This window comes from Schistocerca serialis, chromosome 1, assembly GCF_023864345.2.
Source record: "Schistocerca serialis cubense isolate TAMUIC-IGC-003099 chromosome 1, iqSchSeri2.2, whole genome shotgun sequence".
NCBI lineage: Eukaryota > Metazoa > Arthropoda > Insecta > Orthoptera > Acrididae > Schistocerca > Schistocerca serialis.
In genome coordinates, this window is record NC_064638.1 from 288,604,553 (window position 1) to 288,625,147 (window position 20,595).

Genomic DNA, 20,595 nt, shown 5'->3' on the forward strand with positions numbered 1-20,595 from the left:
GTGTGAACTTTGAGAATTCTTTTTGATAGTTTGGGAAACACTTTCCGTTCAGTGGTTCAACAAACTGAATTTGGGATAAAGTCTTTCAATCTCCTTTCCATCTGAACAATTTGCAAATCCATTAGCTCGTAAGTTAATGCCCTGTGAGGTGTCTTGACTGTCACAGGATGATAAGTTGCCATTCAAACACAAGCTGCATTTAATGCATTCATCAATGAATGTTTCCGTTCTTAATTGTCATAAGTTTATCAAAATAGTTCCTATTTCGTTCAATGGTTCTGAGCACTATGGGACTTAACAGCTGTGGTCATCAGTCCCCTAGAACTTAGAACTACTTAAACCTAACTAACCTAAGGACATCACACACATCCATGCCCGAGGCAGGATTCGAACCTGCGACCGTAGCGGTTGCGTGGCTCCAGGCTGTAGCGCCGAGAACCGCGAGACCACCGCGGCCGGCGTTCCTATTTCATCGTGGCAAGCAATTATACTGACAGATTTTGACTGAAGAACATTAAAGAGATGATTGACGTAAACAAAGCACCCTCCGTAGAAGCAAAGCAAGTACACAAACATAGGATCATCCATTCGTCGTTTCATTCCCGCAGCACAGCTCAAAGATTCTGGGTCCCATTGAGAGTCTGTATCATCAATTATATAATTAAGAACACAATATAACTCAGAGAAATGACTAGATATTGTTGAAACTGCCATGGAACGAAAGTTTCACCGAGTGTTGCTCGCGTATGGCAGTTTAAATCCTTTCTCAGTTAGAAACACAGTTCGTTTTTATGATTTGCTGAAAAACGAATGGAATGTAGTACTATCACTTACAAACATGCATACTTGTCATATGATTTTGGAGGCATGTAACAGTGCCAAATTCACGTGGTGTGTGTAACAATGAATAAACAGCACATGGAGACGGAACTGCTTCACCAATTGTTGTAGTCCCCTTTCTCTGCCATCCATTACTGAAGCGCCATCATCTGTTTGAATAGCCACTTTTCCTCCCATATTCCATTCTTTCAATACTGCATGAATAATGTTTGACAAACCTCCAGCAGTTTTATCTCCAGAAACATCTTAAAATCCAACGAATCTTTCCTCAATTTTGTCTGCAGTACAGTGCCTGAATATTATAATCATTTGACTCTTGCATGACGTGTCTAATGTTTCATCAGCCTGGATCGAAATGGAATTGCAGTTCTGAATTTCAGATTTTATTTTCTCATTAACTGCCACCGTTATTTATTTATTTCATGTTCCGTAGATCTTGTATTGAGAGCCCGTCACATGAGATATGGAACGAGTCAAACATACAAAAAGATACAAAACAGTATTCATTAAATATATAAAAAATGTTCTACATAACTGCATATAGTTAATACAAAGTTTAGAGGAAAAACAGATATTGTACATATAACAGCGGATTTCTTTGAGTGTTAATACAAAACTTCATGTTTTAATTTGCAGAAAAATTGCAAGCACATTTCTTTGTTAACAAGATGGATAATTCTATCTAAATGCTATTTCCATTTTTGTATCATAAAACTCTTCTAATGTATAAACAGACATATTTAACAAATATTCCTTTAGTTTCTATTAAATCATTCTGTATATCTGGAGAAGTTCCTTTAAAGGTTGAAGATGACAGATGGTCTCGGATTAACTGCTCTCATTGAGCTAGTAAATCCAACAATTCCAGATAGTTACCGTAGTTGCTAGAGGATTCGTCTTCTCAATGGCCGCAAAAGGCTGGTTCTTGTTTACAAATGAATACAATTGCCTGAATAAAACGAGGCAATACTCTCCTGTTGGATGCAACTTGTTCATTTTATTTCGTTGCCGTCAGACGAGTGGCTTCAAAAAGGGCGTGCTCAACTCTACTTTTGCCCAATAACTGAAATGATTCTTTGTTCTGCGGGTGACGTTTTGATATCTGATACTTTCGTGTTTTCCTGTCAAAGTTCTGTATTGTACAAATGCCCTCACTACACCATTCCTTTTCACCACCGAACAGAAGACATATATAACAATATAATCTGTTATTAACTGCAATCGCAGTCAACCAAGTATACTTTTCGTACCAGGCTGTCTGAAAAGTGCGTTTTTGTTTGGTTTCACTTAAATTTACACTGATTATAGGAATAGGTCGTTTGTCCTTCAATTCGCACTTTTTTCGTTTGTTAATGTAGAAAAAGGCGTTTTTAATAAAAATTCTGTTCAGTTGCTGGCTCACTCATGTTGGCGACACAACGAAAATATGCGCTAAAATCACACAAGAATAACTATGAACACAAACCGCACGACTGTTCACTTCCGTGTTAAAAGCCAGCATAGAAGGGGCAGAGACTAGTCTTGATACCTGCTAGCAAGTGCAGCGCATCAGCCTTCGTGGAAGAGGGGAAGTGGAGGGGAGCCGAGAACGCTCAGGCGCACACAGCCAGGTAAGGGAAGGGAGGCAGAGACTGAGAGCAGTAGAGTCTCAAGCAGGCAAATACACCAATACTCAGGGTGCAGCGTGGGCTACAAAACTGATGTCTTCGCAGAAAGTTATTTATATTTTTGTTATGAATTACTATTGCATCTTTTTTAAGCAGGAATACAGGGGAGACTAAGTCTCAAAGTCTCCCCTCACGCTACACCACTGGATTTACCCTACCTTAAAAAAAAATCACCATTAATGAGATGGAGATTGAATGTCTTAATAGAGTACCTATTATCATTCCCATAAAGTCAATGTCGTCCAAGCACTGAGCCTACTTCATTCTTCTAAAGAAACTATAAAGCAATTTGAATCATATTTTGAAGGTGGCATGACAGCTGCAGAAGCCAAATCATATCACGAAATGTCTGTCATCAAGGAATGTGAGAAAAACGCTTATATTACGTTGTGTAATGTGTAAAAAGATTCATTTGACCATCAAGTTACTTATCTACATGAACAATGGCGTCATCGAACCTATGGGCCGCGAGACATCAGTAATGTTAGCGATGTTTTAAAGAAAAGAAGATCGAGCTAGCCAGCACAAATGTATATAACTCTGTCAAAGAAGAACCAGCTGTGTACATTATAAAGCACTTACAATGGAAACTCGATTAACTGTCATCTTCGGGACCGTGGTCGTGACGGTTGAGCGAATTGACGGATAACAGAAACATTGTATTCCTCCAAAATATAACCTCAATCAATTATTTTATGTATAGACACATATCACTCTCACAGTAATATAATAATATTTCGGAGCGAAAACAAATCAAACACGATTGTAATAGCAAATAAAACTATTTATTACATGATCCGTACAGTAGCTACAAAAGTTGCAAAATACGTAATGTATAGTACTGTAATGTATAGTACTGTAATGTACTGTATAGTACTGTACTGTACTATAAGCTTGCAGGTGAAATAGTTTATCTAGCTTGGAAATAGTCAATTTCTTCTGCCTTTTTGATGTTCGAGCTTTCACCGCGGCAATATTTCGTATTTTTCGGAGCAAGTTGTGCCTGCATTGCATTAGCCTCTTCTTGACTTTCAAACCATTCTTTACACTTGGACAGCATTGTTTCGGCCTCTGAATGGCTAATAGTTTTTTTTCATGGTTTGAACACTCGTCTTCATCAGCCCCTTCTTCTTCTTCGGTGGCACTTAACGCTGGCAACAATTTCGTCACCATTCAAAATTTGAAAACCCCCGTCCACTTTGTCACACTCTAACCACTCTGATACTTTTTCTGACGTCAAATCTGTGCTGATTTGTGAATTATTGCACAAATTGACCATCTCGTCAACTGTCACACACTCAGGCTCCTCTGATTCTTCACCTCTAGGTTGAGGCCAAAGTTTATTCCAGCCGTTCTTGAGATTTGACACTGACAATTCACTCCATGCACTGGCAACATTGAAAATGGCATCTTTAATAATCTAAGACCTCCAAAACTGTTTTACAGATTTTGATTCATCAGATGAGAGCAAACTTTCGATAAATATTTTTCTATAACGAAGTTTCATGTTTTCGATGATTCCCTGATCCATGGGCTGTATAAGTGAAGTTGTATTTGGTGAAAGGAAGAGACATGTTATGTTGCCATCATCACTTTTCATTTCACATGTAGGGTGTGTTGGGGCATTGCCTAATAGCACTAGCGCTTTCTGTGGCAACTTTTTTTCAGCCAAATGTGCTCTAACTTGAGGGACAAATTGTTTGTGAAACCAATCAGAAAAAATTGATTGATCCATCCAAGCACTCTTCTGGGCGTAGTATTGAGCAGAGAGAGCATTCAAATTCAAATTCTTGAATGCACGAGGTTTTCTTGGTTTCCCAATCACAAGTAGGGGTAGCCTATGATTGCCGGTAACATTTACGCAAACCATAGCGGTGATGTGATCTTTTTGTACTTTGAAACCTGGAGCAGCTTTTACAGAGAGTGATGCTAATGTCTTTTGTGGTAAAGCCTTCCAATGAAGCCCAGTTTCATCACAATTGTAAACTTGTTCCCTAACAAGATTCAATTCAGCCATTTTTTCTTTAAATTGTTCCCGGAACTCAGCAATTACAGAGCTATTCGCGCCGAGTTTTTCTCCACTGACATCAAGTTGGCGAATGCTGTGACGAAATTTAAACTTGTCGAGCCATCCGATACTTGCTTTAAAAGACGAGTCACCAGCAAGTTTGTTGTTCATTTCAACAGCCTTGGCCATTATTATAGGCCCTGAAAGTGGAATCCCCTGACTTCTTGCTTGTATAAACCATCGGTACACTGCAGTGTCCAATTCATCATATTTTGCAGGTTTCATTGTCCTCCTTGTTCGCACATCTCCATCCATGCTCTGCATTGTTGACACATGTTGTTCTATTTTATCAGCATCACGTTTTATATCGTTAACAGTTGTTCTTCCAATACCATAAATCAGCGCTAAACTTGTCGCAGTTTCGCCCTTTCTTAGGCGTTTCATAATTTCAAGTTTTTGATTAAGTCCTAAAACAACACATTTACGTTTTTCATACATTTTATCAAGTCACTGTATCACACACACCTGCACTAAACACGGTAATGTAAAATATTAGTCGATAAAGCTTATTCAAGTGGAAAACACGTGACACGGCACAGCCCGCTAGATACACTGCGACAATTACAGTCTTCTCGCCACAACTGGAAACCGATCCAGTGGTGATTGTTGACTCACAAGTGAGACAAAGATAAGAAAAGGGGGAGATGTGTTAGCACGTCAACTGAAGGTCATATTTTATGTACCATTCTACGGCGGGCGGGTACATTCACTTCCCACTAAAATAGAGTAAATAAACAAAGTGAACGCGTCGCTGCACCTTAGAGCATTTTGTTATTACAGTATTATTATGCTGTTACAGCAGTGACGGTTAACAGAAACTGACGGTTTAAAGAGTGACGGTTAATCGAGTTTTTACTGTACTATGCAGCACGTGTTTATGGCTGGTTTGGCTGATGAAATGGTGTTTACAGAGACAAGTGGGTCCTGTGATCAAACAAATGCCTGTTTTACATTTATATTTGCTGCAGCGAAAATTGGTGATTTGTCTGCTGTTAATTTTACACACACGACTCTCGAGAAAATTACATACACGGCTATCAGTCTGCAAAATATTATTTAATGGAGACTTGCCAGGTTTTTCACTCGAAAGTAGTTATGACAGGTGACAAAAGCGCAGAAGGAAATGCCTTACGAGCTACAGATCTCAAAAAATTAATGTACAACTATATCTATCGCTCGTCACAAAAAGGAAGGGCTCTTCCACACGGTAATGGAAGGAGTCAGTGAGGACGATCAGCCAAGTCTCAAAAAATGAAAAGAAAAAGTGTTCACAAAATTGCGTCAAATATTGATGATAATGAAACTCCTGCTAAAAGACACTGATTTTATAAAAATACGTTGTTACATTTTTATATGTAACTAGTTATTTTGTTTGCCTTAAATATTGTATACAGTTTTAACGTAGTTTTATTTCTATCGTATATAATATAAATACTAAGACTTTGTTTTATTGCCCATTCATCACACACAAAACGGGCCTCTAAACAAATACGGGTTTGCAGCGCTCATCAGTTGACATGTGAATGTGTTTATAATAGCAGTTTACTTAACTTCACCCTTTGGCGGTCCATGGGGGATATACTTCCCAATAAATGTAATTCCTTACAGTGTTTAAGGGGTACCGGTACCTGCAGTCCGCTGCACCAGCTGTAGTTTCTTTTTGTTGTGAAATATAGCCTTCAGGAGTGTGTGAAGTATATAATCCCACTAAACAACTGTGTTTTATTGGATCTTGGGAAGTATGGTCATCACCAAAGTAGTTTCTGGGAGGGACTTTGGAAGTATGCTTACCACAAAATTAATCTGTCGTTAGTGGCCCTTGGGAAGCATACTTCCTTGAAATTAGGGCTATCCCAAAGCTTTTCGGAATATGTCTTATCACCTCTGTCTATGCCTGACATCTTATGGTAGTACATTGCACCAGGTGTACGAAAACTGCTACAACAATCAGTTTATTTTTGTGGTGGGATCACTACTGTTGTCGGAACACATTTGCTTCGCTTCTGCAATATACATTATTGCGATCTGTATCAGCTCGTACCTCTATGGCGTGATAAAGTTTAGGATTGTTGCCACTTTGTGGTAAGTAAACTTTTTAAATAAAGTAAAAGAAAACATGCAGTAAAAACACAAAATACTGTTCATTATTTTTTTACATGTAATGGCAACACGTGACAGCTCACAAAAGCAAAGTGGGAAATCCATTTACCAGCATAGTTTTAATACCTCACAAAGGTGCTTGGTAATACATGTACCATCATAGTTCTTGGCCCTAAATCACAAAAATAAAATTATCAAAAAATATAGTCACATGATCACAATTCTAACAGGACAGCAAAAAAATATCTTCGCTGAGTTGCTACAAAAAAAAATGCGGCCGCGAAAAGGTTAAATAATACGACTGCTTTTGTAACTAATCTGTTTATTCATTTCACGACTATACACATTGTCTAAAGTCGTCTAGTTACATATTAAAAATTATTGTGCTCTGTACACCAGAATAAGATTGTAAACATCGAATATTGCATTGGATGAGCCGCCACTGCTGCTCAGCATTAGGAATTTGAGAACTTTTGTACCGGTACCTCTCCCCAGTAATTCTTAAATCGTCTCTTGTTTAAATCAAACAGTGGGAAATTGAGGAAGGAACAACAACATTACGGAAAGGATAAATTGCTAGTCACCTTTCACAGCATGTGTTGCGTTACTGACAGGCACAATGCGAAAGAATACTAGAAATATTCAGCTTTCCGAGTAAGTCCATCAGATGTAGAAAAAACACAGACTCATGCAAGACAAGCGCGAGCGCGCGCGCACGCACGCACACAAGTCACTGTAGTCCTTAAACATTAGTGATAGACTGCAACTGCGTATGTGATGAACAGCAATCTTACTGGGATGCAAAGTGGCAGTACGGAAATTGTGAGAAGCAGGGAAGGGGAGTGGTAGCAAGGTAGTGGTGAGGGAACAGCAGCACTGGGAGGCTGTATGTGGAGGAGGCTACGAGGAGAGAAGTTGCAAAGAAAGAAGATACAAGCTCAGATTACTGAAGGATTGGGAAGGAAATAGGCCACATCCTTTTCAAAGGAATCTGTCTGGCATGTGCTTTAAGCAGTTTATGGAAATCACCAAAGCATTAAAACTGGATGACTGGACAGCGATCTGAACAATTGTCTTCCCAAATGCGAGTCTTACGCTAACCTCTGTGCCATCTTGCTTGGTGAGAGAGAAGTAAGGATTATGCAGCTGTGCTGGAGCGATAGAAATCAGGTGTAGTACTGCACTGGGGTCAGGGAAGGGGAGAGGCAGGTGGAGGACAGGAACTAACGAATGTTGATGTCAGAGGTGTACTGGAAATACACGATGTATTGCAGGGAGAGTTCCCATTTGCACTATTTGGGAGATGTGGTGCTGATGGGAGGAATCCAGGTGGTATAGGCTGTGAAACAGTTATTAAAGTGAAGCACATCATGTTAGGTGGCTTGCTCACCAACTGGGTGATCCAGCCGTCTCTAGGCCACAGTTTGGCAGTGACCATTCAAGCAGACAGGCAGCTTGTTAGTTGTCATTCCCACATAGAATGTGGCACAGCCAGTGCAGCTAAGTCAGTAGATCACATGGCTGTTTCCATAGGTGACCATGCCTTTGAAGGGATAGGAGATGATTGTCACAGGATTGTGGTAGGTGGTAGTGGGAGTATGTATAGTACAGGTCTTGCATCTAAGTCTACAGCAGAGATGTGAGCCATGAGGCAAGGGGTTGGATGCAGGGGTGGACTAGGAATGGACAAGTATATTGCATAGTTGGGCAGCAGAATACTGCTTTGGGAGGGATAACGAAGGTAGAGGCGAAAATATTATTTTCTTTTCAGGGCACAATGAGAGGTAGTCAAAACCCTGGTGGATAATATGATTCAGTTGCTCCAATCCTCTGTATTACTGAGTCATGACAGAGGTGTTCCTAAGTGGTCGGACAATAGGTATGTGAAGGATGGTGACTGGAGAAGTTATATTGGTCTGTGAAGGCCTCAGTGAGACATTTGGCATATTTGGAGAGGGACTCCTTGTCACCACAAATGTGATAACCACAGGTGGCTAGGTTGTGTGTAAGATGTATCTTGCTGTAGAATGGATGGCAGCTGTCAAAATTGAGGCACTGTTGACAGTTGATAGATTTGATGTGGATGGAGGTTCTGATGTAGCCATCCTCGAGGTGGAGGTCATCATCAAGGAAGGTGGCTTGTTGGGTTGAGGAGCAATGGGTGGAGTAAATGTGAAAGATGGTGTTGAGGTTCTGGACGAATGTGAATAGGATGGCCTCACCCTCAACCCAGATCGTTAAGATGTCATCAGTGAAACTGAGCTACGTGAGAGCTTTTGAAATTGTGGGTGGTTAGTGAAGGATTCCTTTAGATGACTCACAAAAAGGTTGGCCCCCTCATTGGCGTGCATATTGCGGCAACATGAATTTGTTTGTAGGTGACAACTTCCAGGGAGAAGTAGAGAATTAAGTATGTGAGAGAGAGGGGGGAGTGGGGGGAGCGAGGGAGAGGGATAGGGAGAAGGGAGAGAGGGGGGAGTGGAGGGAGAGAGGGGGAGGGATAGGGAGAAGGGAGAGAGGGGGAGGGTGGAGGGAAGGAGAGAGGGGGAGGGGGATGGAGGGAGAGAGGGGGAGGGGGATGGAGGGAGAGAGGGGGAGGGGGATGGAGGGAGAGAGGGGGATGGAGGGAGAGAGGGGGAGGGGGATGGAGTGGGGGAGGGGGATGGAGGGAGAGAGGGGGATGGAGGGAGAGAGGGGGATGGAGGGAGAGAGGGGGTAGAGGGAGGGAGAGGGGGAGGGGTGGAGGGTGGAGTGAGAGGGGGAGGGGGTAGAGTGAGAGAGGGGGATGGTGGAGGGGGGTGGAGTGAGAGAGGGGGATGGTGGAGGGGGGTGGAGTGAGAGAGGGGGACGGTGGAGGGGGGTGGAGTGGGGGAGGGGGAGGGGGAGGGCGAGGGTGGAGTGAGAGGGGGAGGGCGAGGGTGGAGTGAGAGGGGGAGGGTGAGGGTGGAGTGAGAGGGGGAGGGTGGAGGGGGAGGGTGGGGGAGAGTGGGTGGGGGAGAGTGGGTGGGGGAGGGTGAGGGTGGAGAGTGGGAGGGGGAGGGGGGAGAGTGGGAGGGGGAGGGTGGAGAGAGAGTGGGAGGGGGAGGGTGGAGAGAGAGTGGGAGGGGGAGGGTGGAGAGAGAGTGGGAGGGTGGAGAGAGAGTGGGAGGGTGGAGAGAGAGTGGGAGGGTGGAGAGAGAGTGGGAGGGTGGAGAGAGAGTGGGAGGGTGGAGAGAGAGTGGGAGGGTGGAGAGAGAGTGGGAGGGTGGAGAGAGAGTGGGAGGGTGGAGAGAGAGTGGGAGGGTGGAGAGAGAGTGGGAGGGTGGAGAGAGAGTGGGAGGGTGGAGAGAGAGTGGGAGGGTGGAGAGAGAGTGGGAGGGTGGAGAGAGAGTGGGAGGGTGGAGAGAGAGTGGGAGGGTGGAGAGAGAGTGGGAGGGTGGAGAGAGAGTGGGAGGGTGGAGAGAGAGTGGGAGGGTGGAGAGAGAGTGGGAGGGTGGAGAGAGAGTGGGAGGGTGGAGAGAGAGTGGGAGGGTGGAGAGAGAGTGGGAGGGTGGAGAGAGAGTGGGAGGGTGGAGAGAGAGTGGGAGGGTGGAGAGAGAGTGGGAGGGTGGAGAGAGAGTGGGAGGGTGGAGAGAGAGTGGGAGGGTGGAGAGAGAGTGGGAGGGTGGAGAGAGAGTGGGAGGGTGGAGAGAGAGTGGGAGGGTGGAGAGAGAGTGGGAGGGTGGAGAGAGAGTGGGAGGGTGGAGAGAGAGTGGGAGGGTGGAGAGAGAGTGGGAGTGTGGAGAGAGAGTGGGAGTGTGGAGAGAGAGTGGGAGTGTGGAGAGAGAGTGGGAGTGTGGAGAGAGAGTGGGAGGGTGGAGAGAGAGTGGGAGGGTGGAGAGAGAGTGGGAGGGTGGAGAGAGGGGGTGGGAGAGGGGTGGGGGAGGATGGAGGGAGAGAGGGGGTGGGAGAGGGGAGGGGGAGGATGGAGGGAGAGAGGGGGTGGGAGAGGGGAGGCGGAGGATGGAGGGAGAGAGGGGGTGGGAGAGGGGAGGCGGAGGATGGAGGGAGAGAGGGGGTGGGAGAGGGGAGGCGGAGGATGGAGGGAGAGAGGGGGTGGGAGAGGGGAGGCGGAGGATGGAGGGAGAGAGGGGGTGGGAGAGGGGAGGCGGAGGATGGAGGGAGAGAGGGGGTGGGAGAGGGGAGGGGGAGGATGGAGGGAGAGAGGGGGTGGGAGAGGGGAGGGGGAGGATGGAGAGAGGGCATAGAGGGGGTGGGAGAGGGGAGGGGGAGGATGGAGAGAGGGCATAGAGGGGGTGGGAGAGGGGAGGGGGAGGATGGAGAGAGGGCATAGAGGGGGTGGGAGAGGGGAGGGGGAGGATGGAGAGAGGGCATAGAGGGGGGGGGGAGAGGGGAGGGGGAGGATGGAGAGAGGGCATAGAGGGGGAGAGAGGGCATAGAGGGGGAGAGAGGGCATAGAGGGGGAGAGACGGCATAGAGGGGGAGAGAGGGCATAGAGGGGGAGAGACGGCATAGAGGGGGAGAGACGGCATAGAGGGGGAGAGACGGCATAGAGGGGGAGAGACGGCATAGAGGGGGAGAGACGGCATAGAGGGGGAGAGACGGCATAGAGGGGGAGAGACGGCATAGAGGGGGAGAGACGGCATAGAGGGGGAGAGACGGCATAGAGGGGGAGAGACGGCATAGAGGGGGAGAGACGGCGTAGAGGGGGAGAGACGGCATAGAGGGGGAGAGACGGCGTAGAGGGGGAGAGACGGCATAGAGGGGGAGAGACGGCGTAGAGGGGGAGAGACGGCGTAGAGGGGGAGAGACGGCGTAGAGGGGGAGAGACGGCGTAGAGGGGGAGAGACGGCGTAGAGGGGGAGAGACGGCGTAGAGGGGGAGAGACGGCGTAGAGGGGGAGAGACGGCGTAGAGGGGGAGAGACGGCGTAGAGGGGGAGAGACGGCGTAGAGGGGGAGAGACGGCGTAGAGGGGGAGAGACGGCGTAGAGGGGGAGAGACGGCGTAGAGGGGGAGAGACGGCGTAGAGGGGGAGAGACGGCGTAGAGGGGGAGAGACGGCATAGAGGGGGAGAGACGGCATAGAGGGGGAGAGACGGCATAGAGGGGGAGAGACGGCATAGAGGGGGAGAGACGGCATAGAGGGGGAGAGACGGCATAGAGGGGGAGAGACGGCATAGAGGGGGAGAGACGGCATAGAGGGGGAGAGACGGCATAGAGGGGGAGAGACGGCATAGAGGGGGAGAGACGGCATAGAGGGGGAGAGACGGCATAGAGGGGGAGAGACGGCATAGAGGGGGAGAGACGGCATAGAGGGGGAGAGACGGCATAGAGGGGGAGAGACGGCATAGAGGGGGAGAGACGGCATAGAGGGGGAGAGACGGCATAGAGGGGGAGAGACGGCATAGAGGGGGAGAGACGGCATAGAGGGGGAGAGACGGCATAGAGGGGGAGAGACGGCATAGAGGGGGAGAGACGGCATAGAGGGGGAGAGACGGCATAGAGGGGGAGAGACGGCATAGAGGGGGAGAGACGGCATAGAGGGGGAGAGACGGCATAGAGGGGGAGAGACGGCATAGAGGGGGAGAGACGGCATAGAGGGGGAGAGACGGCATAGAGGGGGAGAGACGGCATAGAGGGGGAGAGACGGCATAGAGGGGGAGAGACGGCATAGAGGGGGAGAGACGGCATAGAGGGGGAGAGACGGCATAGAGGGGGAGAGACGGCATAGAGGGGGAGAGACGGCATAGAGGGGGAGAGACGGCATAGAGGGGGAGAGACGGCATAGAGGGGGAGAGACGGCATAGAGGGGGAGAGACGGCATAGAGGGGGAGAGACGGCATAGAGGGGGAGAGACGGCATAGAGGGGGAGAGACGGCATAGAGGGGGAGAGACGGCATAGAGGGGGAGAGACGGCATAGAGGGGGAGAGACGGCATAGAGGGGGAGAGACGGCATAGAGGGGGAGAGACGGCATAGAGGGGGAGAGACGGCATAGAGGGGGAGAGACGGCATAGAGGGGGAGAGACGGCATAGAGGGGGAGAGACGGCATAGAGGGGGAGAGACGGCATAGAGGGGGAGAGACGGCATAGAGGGGGAGAGACGGCATAGAGGGGGAGAGACGGCATAGAGGGGGAGAGACGGCATAGAGGGGGAGAGACGGCATAGAGGGGGAGAGACGGCATAGAGGGGGAGAGACGGCATAGAGGGGGAGAGACGGCATAGAGGGGGAGAGACGGCATAGAGGGGGAGAGACGGCATAGAGGGGGAGAGACGGCATAGAGGGGGAGAGACGGCATAGAGGGGGAGAGACGGCATAGAGGGGGAGAGACGGCATAGAGGGGGAGAGACGGCATAGAGGGGGAGAGACGGCATAGAGGGGGAGAGACGGCATAGAGGGGGAGAGACGGCATAGAGGGGGAGAGACGGCATAGAGGGGGAGAGACGGCATAGAGGGGGAGAGACGGCATAGAGGGGGAGAGACGGCATAGAGGGGGAGAGACGGCATAGAGGGGGAGAGACGGCATAGAGGGGGAGAGACGGCATAGAGGGGGAGAGACGGCATAGAGGGGGAGAGACGGCATAGAGGGGGAGAGACGGCATAGAGGGGGAGAGACGGCATAGAGGGGGAGAGACGGCATAGAGGGGGAGAGACGGCATAGAGGGGGAGAGACGGCATAGAGGGGGAGAGACGGCATAGAGGGGGAGAGACGGCATAGAGGGGGAGAGACGGCATAGAGGGGGAGAGACGGCATAGAGGGGGAGAGACGGCATAGAGGGGGAGAGACGGCATAGAGGGGGAGAGACGGCATAGAGGGGGAGAGACGGCATAGAGGGGGAGAGAGGGTATAGAGGGGGAGAGAGGGTATAGAGGGGGAGAGAGGGTATAGAGGGGGAGGGGGAGAGAGGGTATAGAGGGGGAGAGAGGGTATAGAGGGGGAGGGGGAGAGAAGAGGGGGAGGGGGAGAGAAGAGGGGGAAGAGGGGGAGGGGCAGGTGGGAGGGGGAGGGGTGGCAGGTGGGAGGGGGAGGGGTGGCAGGTGGAAGGGGGAGAGGGGTAGGGGAAAGGGGGGAGGGTGAGAGGGGGGAGTGTGAGGGAGGGCGAGGGAGAGGGGAGAAGAGAGGGGAAGAGAGGGGGAGAGAGAGGGAGGGGGAGAGAGAGGGAGGGGGAGAGAGGGGGAGGGTGTGAGAGGGGGAAGGGGGAAGTGGGAGAGAGGGAGGGGGAGAGAGAGGGAGGGGGAGAGAGGGGGAGGGTGTGAGAGGGGGAAGGGGGAAGTGGGAGAGAGGGGGAGGGGGACAGGGGGGAAGTGGGAGAGAGGGGGAGGGGGACAGGGGGGAAGTGGGGAGAGGGCGAGTGGGGAGAGGGCGAGTGGGGAGAGGGCGAGTGGGGAGAGGGCGAGTGGGGAGAGGGCGAGTGGGGAGAGGGCGAGTGGGGAGAGGGCGAGTGGGGAGAGGGCGAGTGGGGAGAGGGCGAGTGGGGAGAGGGGAGAGGGCGAGTGGGGTGAGGGGAGAGGGCGAGTGGGGTGAGGGGAGAGGGCGAGTGGGGAGAGGGCGAGTGGGGAGAGGGCGAGTGGGGAGAGGGCGAGTGGGGAGAGGGGAGAGGGCGAGTGGGGAGAGGGGAGAGGGCGAGTGGGGAGAGGGGAGAGGGCGAGTGGGGAGAGGGGAGAGGGCGAGTGGGGAGAGGGGAGAGGGCGAGTGGAGAGGGCGAGTGGGGAGAGGGGAGAGGGCGAGTGGGGAGAGGGGAGAGGGCGAGTGGGGAGAGGGGAGAGGGCGAGTGGGGAGAGGGCGAGTGGGGAGAGGGCGAGTGGGGAGAGGGCGAGTGGGGAGAGGGCGAGTGGGGAGAGGGCGAGTGGGGAGAGGGCGAGTGGGGAGAGGGCGAGTGGGGAGAGGGCGAGTGGGGAGAGGGCGAGTGGGGAGAGGGCGAGTGGGGAGAGGGCGAGTGGGGAGAGGGCGAGTGGGGAGAGGGCGAGTGGGGAGAGGGCGAGTGGGGAGGGGGCGAGTGGGGAGGGGGAGAGGGAGGAGGGGGAGGAGGAGGGGGAGGGGAAGGGGAAGAGGTGGTGAGGGGGGAGGGGGGAGGGGGTGAGTGGGGAGGGGGAGAGTGGGGAGGGGGTGAGTGGGGAGGGGGAGAGTGGGGAGGGGGTGAGTGGGGAGGGGGAGAGTGGGGAGGGGGAGGGGAGAGGGGGGAGGGGGAGGGGAGAGGGGTAGGGGAGAGGGGGAGCGGGAGAGGGGGGAGGGGAAGAGATGGAGGGGAGAGATGGAGGGGGAGAGATGGAGGGGGAGAGGGGGGAGGGGGAGAGGGGGAGAGGGGGGAGGGGGAGAGGGGGAGGGCGAGAGGGGTGAGGGCGAGAGGGGTGAGGGCGAGAGGGGTGAGGGCGAGAGGGGTGAGGGCGAGAGGGGTGAGGGCGAGAGGGGTGAGGGCGAGAGGGGTGAGGGCGAGAGGGGTGAGGGCGAGAGGGGTGAGGGCGAGAGGGGTGAGGGCGAGAGGGGTGAGGGCGAGAGGGGTGAGGGCGAGAGGGGTGAGGGCGAGAGGGGTGAGGGCGAGAGGGGTGAGGGCGAGAGGGGTGAGGTGGAGAGGGGTGAGGTGGAGAGGGGGGAGGTGGAGAGGGGGGAGGTGGAGAGGGGGGAGGTGGAGAGGGGGGGAGGTGGAGAGGGGGGGAGGTGGAGAGGGGGGAGGTGGAGAGGGGGGAGGTGGAGAGTGGGGAGGGGGAGAGTGGGGAGGGGGAGAGGGGGAGAGGGGGAGGGGGAGAGGGGGAGGGGGAGAGGGGGGAGGGGGAGAGGGGGGAGGGGGAGAGGGGGAGGGGGAGAGGGGGGAGGGGGAGAGGGGGGAGGGGGAGAGGGGGGAGGGGGAGAGGGGGGAGGGGGAGAGGGGGGAGGGTGAGAGGGGGGAGGTGAGAGGGGGGCGGGGGAGAGGGGGGCGGGGAGAGGGGGGCGGGGGAGAGGGGGGCGGGGGAGAGGGGGGCGGGGGAGAGGGGGGCGGGGGAGAGGGGGGCGGGGGAGAGGGGGGAGGGGGAGAGGGAGAGGGGGAGAGGGAGAGGGGGAGAGGGGGGAGGGGGAGGTGGGAGGGGGAGAGGGGGGAGGGGGAGGTGGGAGGGGGAGAGGGGGAGAGGGGGGAGGGGGAGGTGGGAGGGGGAGAGGGGGAGGAGGGAGTGGGGGAGGGGGGAGGGGGAGAGGGGGGAGGTAGAGAGGGGGGAGGTGGAGAGGGGGAGGTGGGAGGGGGAGAGGGTTTAATTGGTCATGTTGGCCAGGAAGGACATTGTAGATTTTGAGTCACTCAGGTTTTAAAAAAGGTGGAGAAGCTAACCACTGGGTTGGTGGTAGGGAAGGTGAATACCTGAGTTTGTTTTGTTGGAAGAGTTTGGGCAAAGTGTACCTCATTCATAAAGAAGACAGTGTATAGAACACTAGGGTGACCCATTCTCTATTCACATGTTTGGGATCCCACCATTTCGGATTTAAGTAAAACACTGAAGCAATTCAGAGGTGTGCTGCTAAATTTGTTATTGGTAGGTTCAATCAGCATGCAAGTATTATGGAGATGCTTTGTGAACTCAAATGAGAATCCGTGGAGGGAATACGACACACTTTTTTCGAGGTACTATTGCGGAAATTCAGAGTACTAGCATTTGAGGCTGACTACAAAATGATTCTACTGCTGCTAACATACATTTCACATAAGGAACAAGAAGGTAAGATGCAAGAAATTAGGGTTTGTAAGGAGGCCTTGAGACAGTCATTTTTCCTCGCTGTATTTGCAAGTGGGACAGGGAAGGAAATGACTATTAATTGTACATGGTATCCTCTGCCATGCACCATATATTAATGCTTGCAGAGTGTATGTATAGATGTAGAGGTAGTGTTCAATAGCAGCAAGGCCATGGGTACTGAGGACATTAGCACAGCGGGAAGTGACATCAACAATGACGAGCAGAATGGCTGCTGGTAAAGGAATAAGAACAGTGGAGAGTGAGTAGGGGATGAGGTTGGTGTGTCTTGTGTAGTAGTGTAGGATAGGGGTAATACGAGGGTTATTTGGGAAGTAAGATCTGCTCAGCTGTAAAATGGAAACCACAATGAAAATCAAAAATGTTTTATTTGCAACAGTTAGCTATACCTGCCAGCTACTTCTCTACATGGTTGCCGCTCTGACTTAGACTTTTGTCACAGCATTGTAGCAACTTTCTAATACCCTCAACACAGAAGACAGCCACCCAAGCTTTCTGTCAATTGACTACACCGGTCTGTAGCTTGGTACCTGTGCCAAAATAGTGTCTCCATAGCCAGCAGTTCATACAAGCAGAGATGAAAACTGAAGGGAGCCAAATCCAGCCAATATGGGGAATGATCAAACGCTTCCCATAAAAAATGTTCCAGGAACATCCTCGTTCCTCCAACTGTGTGTGGCTGAGAATTGTCATGAACAAGGAAATGCATGACAGCTAGGTTATGTGAGGTTGCATGAAATCAGGCGAAATACTTCAGCAGTCAGCTATTCTTGGTGGACGACACTATTTTTCTAGGCATTTTACACACATAAAAAAAAGTTTTGTCTCACTCTGGTTCCGAGAGTTCCAGAACCTGTAAAGAAAATTTGAATAGAGATGAACATAAACATCATTTCCGCCCTTTTTATTGCTCATGAAAATCACACATTGCATGTTGTACTACCACACTGCGAGACCTTCTGGGGTGGTGGTCCAAATTGCTGTACACACCGGTACCTCTGATACCCAGTAGCAAGTCCTCTCGCATTGATGCATGCCTGTATTTCTCATGGCATACTATCCACAAGTTCATCAAAGCACTGTTGATCCAGATTGTCCCATTCCTCAATGGCGATTCGGTGTAGATCCCTCAGAGTGGTTGGTGGGTCACGTCATCCATAAATAGCTCTTTTCAATCTATCCTAGGCATGTTCGATAGGGTTCATGCCTGGAGAATATGATGGCCACTCTAGTCGAGCAGTGTCGTTAGCCTGAAGGAAGTTGTTCACAAGATGTGCACGATTGGGGCATGAATTGCCATCCATGCAGATGAATGCCTTGCCAATATGGTTGCACCATTGGTTGGAGGATGGCATTGACATACTGTACAGCCGTTATAGTGCCTTCCATGACCACCAGCAGCGTATGTCGGCCCCACATAATGCTCCCCCCCCCCCCCCCCAAAAAAAGAGAACCTCCACCTTGCTGCACTCACTGGATGGTGTGTGTGTGTGTGTGTGTGTGTGTGTGTGTGTGTGTGTGTGTGTGTGTGTGTGTGTGTGTGTGAGAGAGAGAGAGAGAGAGAGAGAGAGAGAGAGAGAGAGAGACGCTCAGCCTGACCAGGTTGCCTCCAAATGCGTCTCCGACAACTGTCTGGTTGAAGGCATATACGACACTCATCGGTGAAGAGAACATGATGCCAACCATCAACAGTCCATTCGGCATGTTGTTGGGCCCATCTGTACCACACTGCATGGACCTCGCCATAGACATCGGGAGTGAAATTGCGCATCTTGCAGCCTATTGCACACAGTTTGAGTCATAACATGACATTCTGTGGCTGGACGAAAAGCATTATCAACATGGTGGCATTGCTGTCAGGGTTCCTCCGAGTCGTAATCAATAGGTAGTGGTCATCCACTGCAGTAGTAGCCCTTGGACGGCCTGAGTGAGGCATGTCACTGACAGTTACTGTCTCTCTGTATCTCCTCCATGTCCGAATAAGACCGCTTTGGTTCACTCCAAGACGCCTGGACAATTTCCTTGTTGAGCCCTTCCTGGAACAAAGTAACAATGCGGACGTGATCGAACTGCAGTATTGACCGTCTAGGTACCGTTGAACTACAGACAACACAAGCCATGTACCTCCTTCCTGGTGGAATGACGAACTGATCGGCTGTCGACCCCCTCCGTCTAATAGGCGCTGCTCATGCATGGTTGTTTACATCTTTGGGTGGGTTTAGTGACATCTCTAAACAGTTAAAGTAACTTTGTCTGTGATACAATGTCCACAGTCAACCTCTACCTTCAGGAATTCTGGGAACCAGAGTAATGAAAACTTTTTTTGAAGCATGTACATTCTCACTGCCTGCTCAGAACTGAAAACAGTGATGTGACATGATCGAAGGTCATGCTAGAGAGACTGTCCAACACATCTGTGCAAAGCTTCATGAGATTTTCACTGTGGTTTTCATTTTGGAACCAACTGGACCTTACTTTCCAAATAACACTCATAGGTTGAAGGAGTGGGTGCACAAGGGCAAAGATTCTCTCTGTGGGGCTCAATAATTAGCCACAATGGGATGCCCTATGTGGGTGGATTTATGTACATTAGGAAGCATGTAAAATGTAGGAATGTGGGAATTGGTAGGGTTGAGGTGAGAGATTGACTCAGATTCAGGGAAGAGATTTTGGGGTGGACCTAAGAATTTGAGAAGGAACTGGAGGCCCCACTGCATTTCTGGAAAGGGTCACTTTGGCAGGGCCTCTGTACATATCTGGCAGCTGGTGAAGCCCTCTAGCAGGTAATCCCTGCAGTTTATAAACATTGTTGTGTAGCCTTTGTCACCAGGTAGGATTGTAAGTATGAGTTCAATTTATATGTGATAGAATGTGATTCTGTCAATGGATGTGAAGTACATTTCCATGTTGAGAAATTTGGGGAATGCTGGTGACGCATTGTTTGAGGTTAGGACATTATGAAAAGTGAACATGGGATAATTTGGTGTTGTGGAAATGGATCAGTTAGTTGTAGGAGTAAAATGAGTCAGGCATGATTCAATATTGGATTGAGTCTGATCGATAGGATTAGTGGCGGAAAAGTGTTTCCTCTGTAAGGACAAGGGGAAGGAGAGCATAGTTCAATTTCAGAATGGGCAAAAGGTAAGGCATTTGGAAATGACAGATACTGCAGTGGAACTGGGTCTTTTGGATGACAGATTTGTGACTGTTATTGATCTGTTTATGCTCTGGGGTCTTCAGGGTGACAGAAGGTAGTTTCTGCAGATGTGGTAAATGTAGCATGTTTGCAAGTCAGGGTTTGGCAGCTATGAAGGGGTGGAGGGAGTTTTGATGGAGGTGGCATTGTGAATGCTGCTCTAGTTCTTGCAGGGCAAAGTCTTCAGTCTGGATATGGAGGGCAGTAATTTGGCTTTGCAGAGCAGGATAATTTAATGGATGGAGAGAAGGCAGTGCAAAGACAGTTTACAACTGATTTACATGGCTTTGAAGGACTAGGATGGTGAGGGATATGGACTGACAAAATCTGAACAGACAGAGGTCATTGTGGAAAGGAGGGAGGGTTTGCAGCTGGAGATGAGTAATTTGATGGTTAGACCATTTGGAGGAAGGGGGGATGCCATAAGTTAGTGAACAATGCAGAAACAATTTGTGGGACTGGATTCTGGCTAGGGACAGGTTGACCTTTCTGTATTGGTGCAGATGGAAGCAGGAAGGATAAAAAATGGAAGATAAAAAAAATGGAAGATAAAAAAAATGGAAGATAAAAAAAATGGAAGATAAAAAAAATGGAAGATAAAAAAAATGGAAGATAAAAAAAATGGAAGATAAAAAAAATGGAAGATAAAAAAAATGGAAGATAAAAAAAATGGAAGATAAAAAAAATGGAAGATAAAAAAAATGGAAGATAAAAAAAATGGAAGATAAAAAAATGGAAGATAAAAAAAATGGAAGATAAAAAAAATGGAAGATAAAAAAATGGAAGATAAAAAAATGGAAGATAAAAAAATGGAAGATAAAAAAATGGAAGATAAAAAAATGGAAGATAAAAAAATGGATAAAATCCTTGGGAAAATCACAAAAAAATATGAACAGATGAAGCATAGTGAAAAAATCCAAATATGCCAAGGGTCTATCTGCAGCCTTCATGTATCAAAATTACCTTCCAAATCCAGAAACAGAACTCCCATGCTGTGTCTCCCCAGCTATCTACAATATCCCAC

At 49.9% G+C, this 20,595-nt stretch overlaps 1 protein-coding gene across 1 annotated transcript in view; it reads left to right on the forward strand.

Moving 5' to 3' along the window:
- The first annotated feature begins 14,907 nt into the window (after positions 1–14,907).
- The window catches only part of LOC126466711 (ribosome-binding protein 1-like), a 31,245-nt gene continuing 25,557 nt past the window's right edge, over positions 14,908–20,595 (forward strand). The window contains exon 1 of the mRNA XM_050096406.1: positions 14,908–15,229. Within this exon, the coding sequence (XP_049952363.1) occupies positions 14,908–15,229 (322 nt within the window). The remainder of the gene's footprint in view (positions 15,230–20,595) is intronic.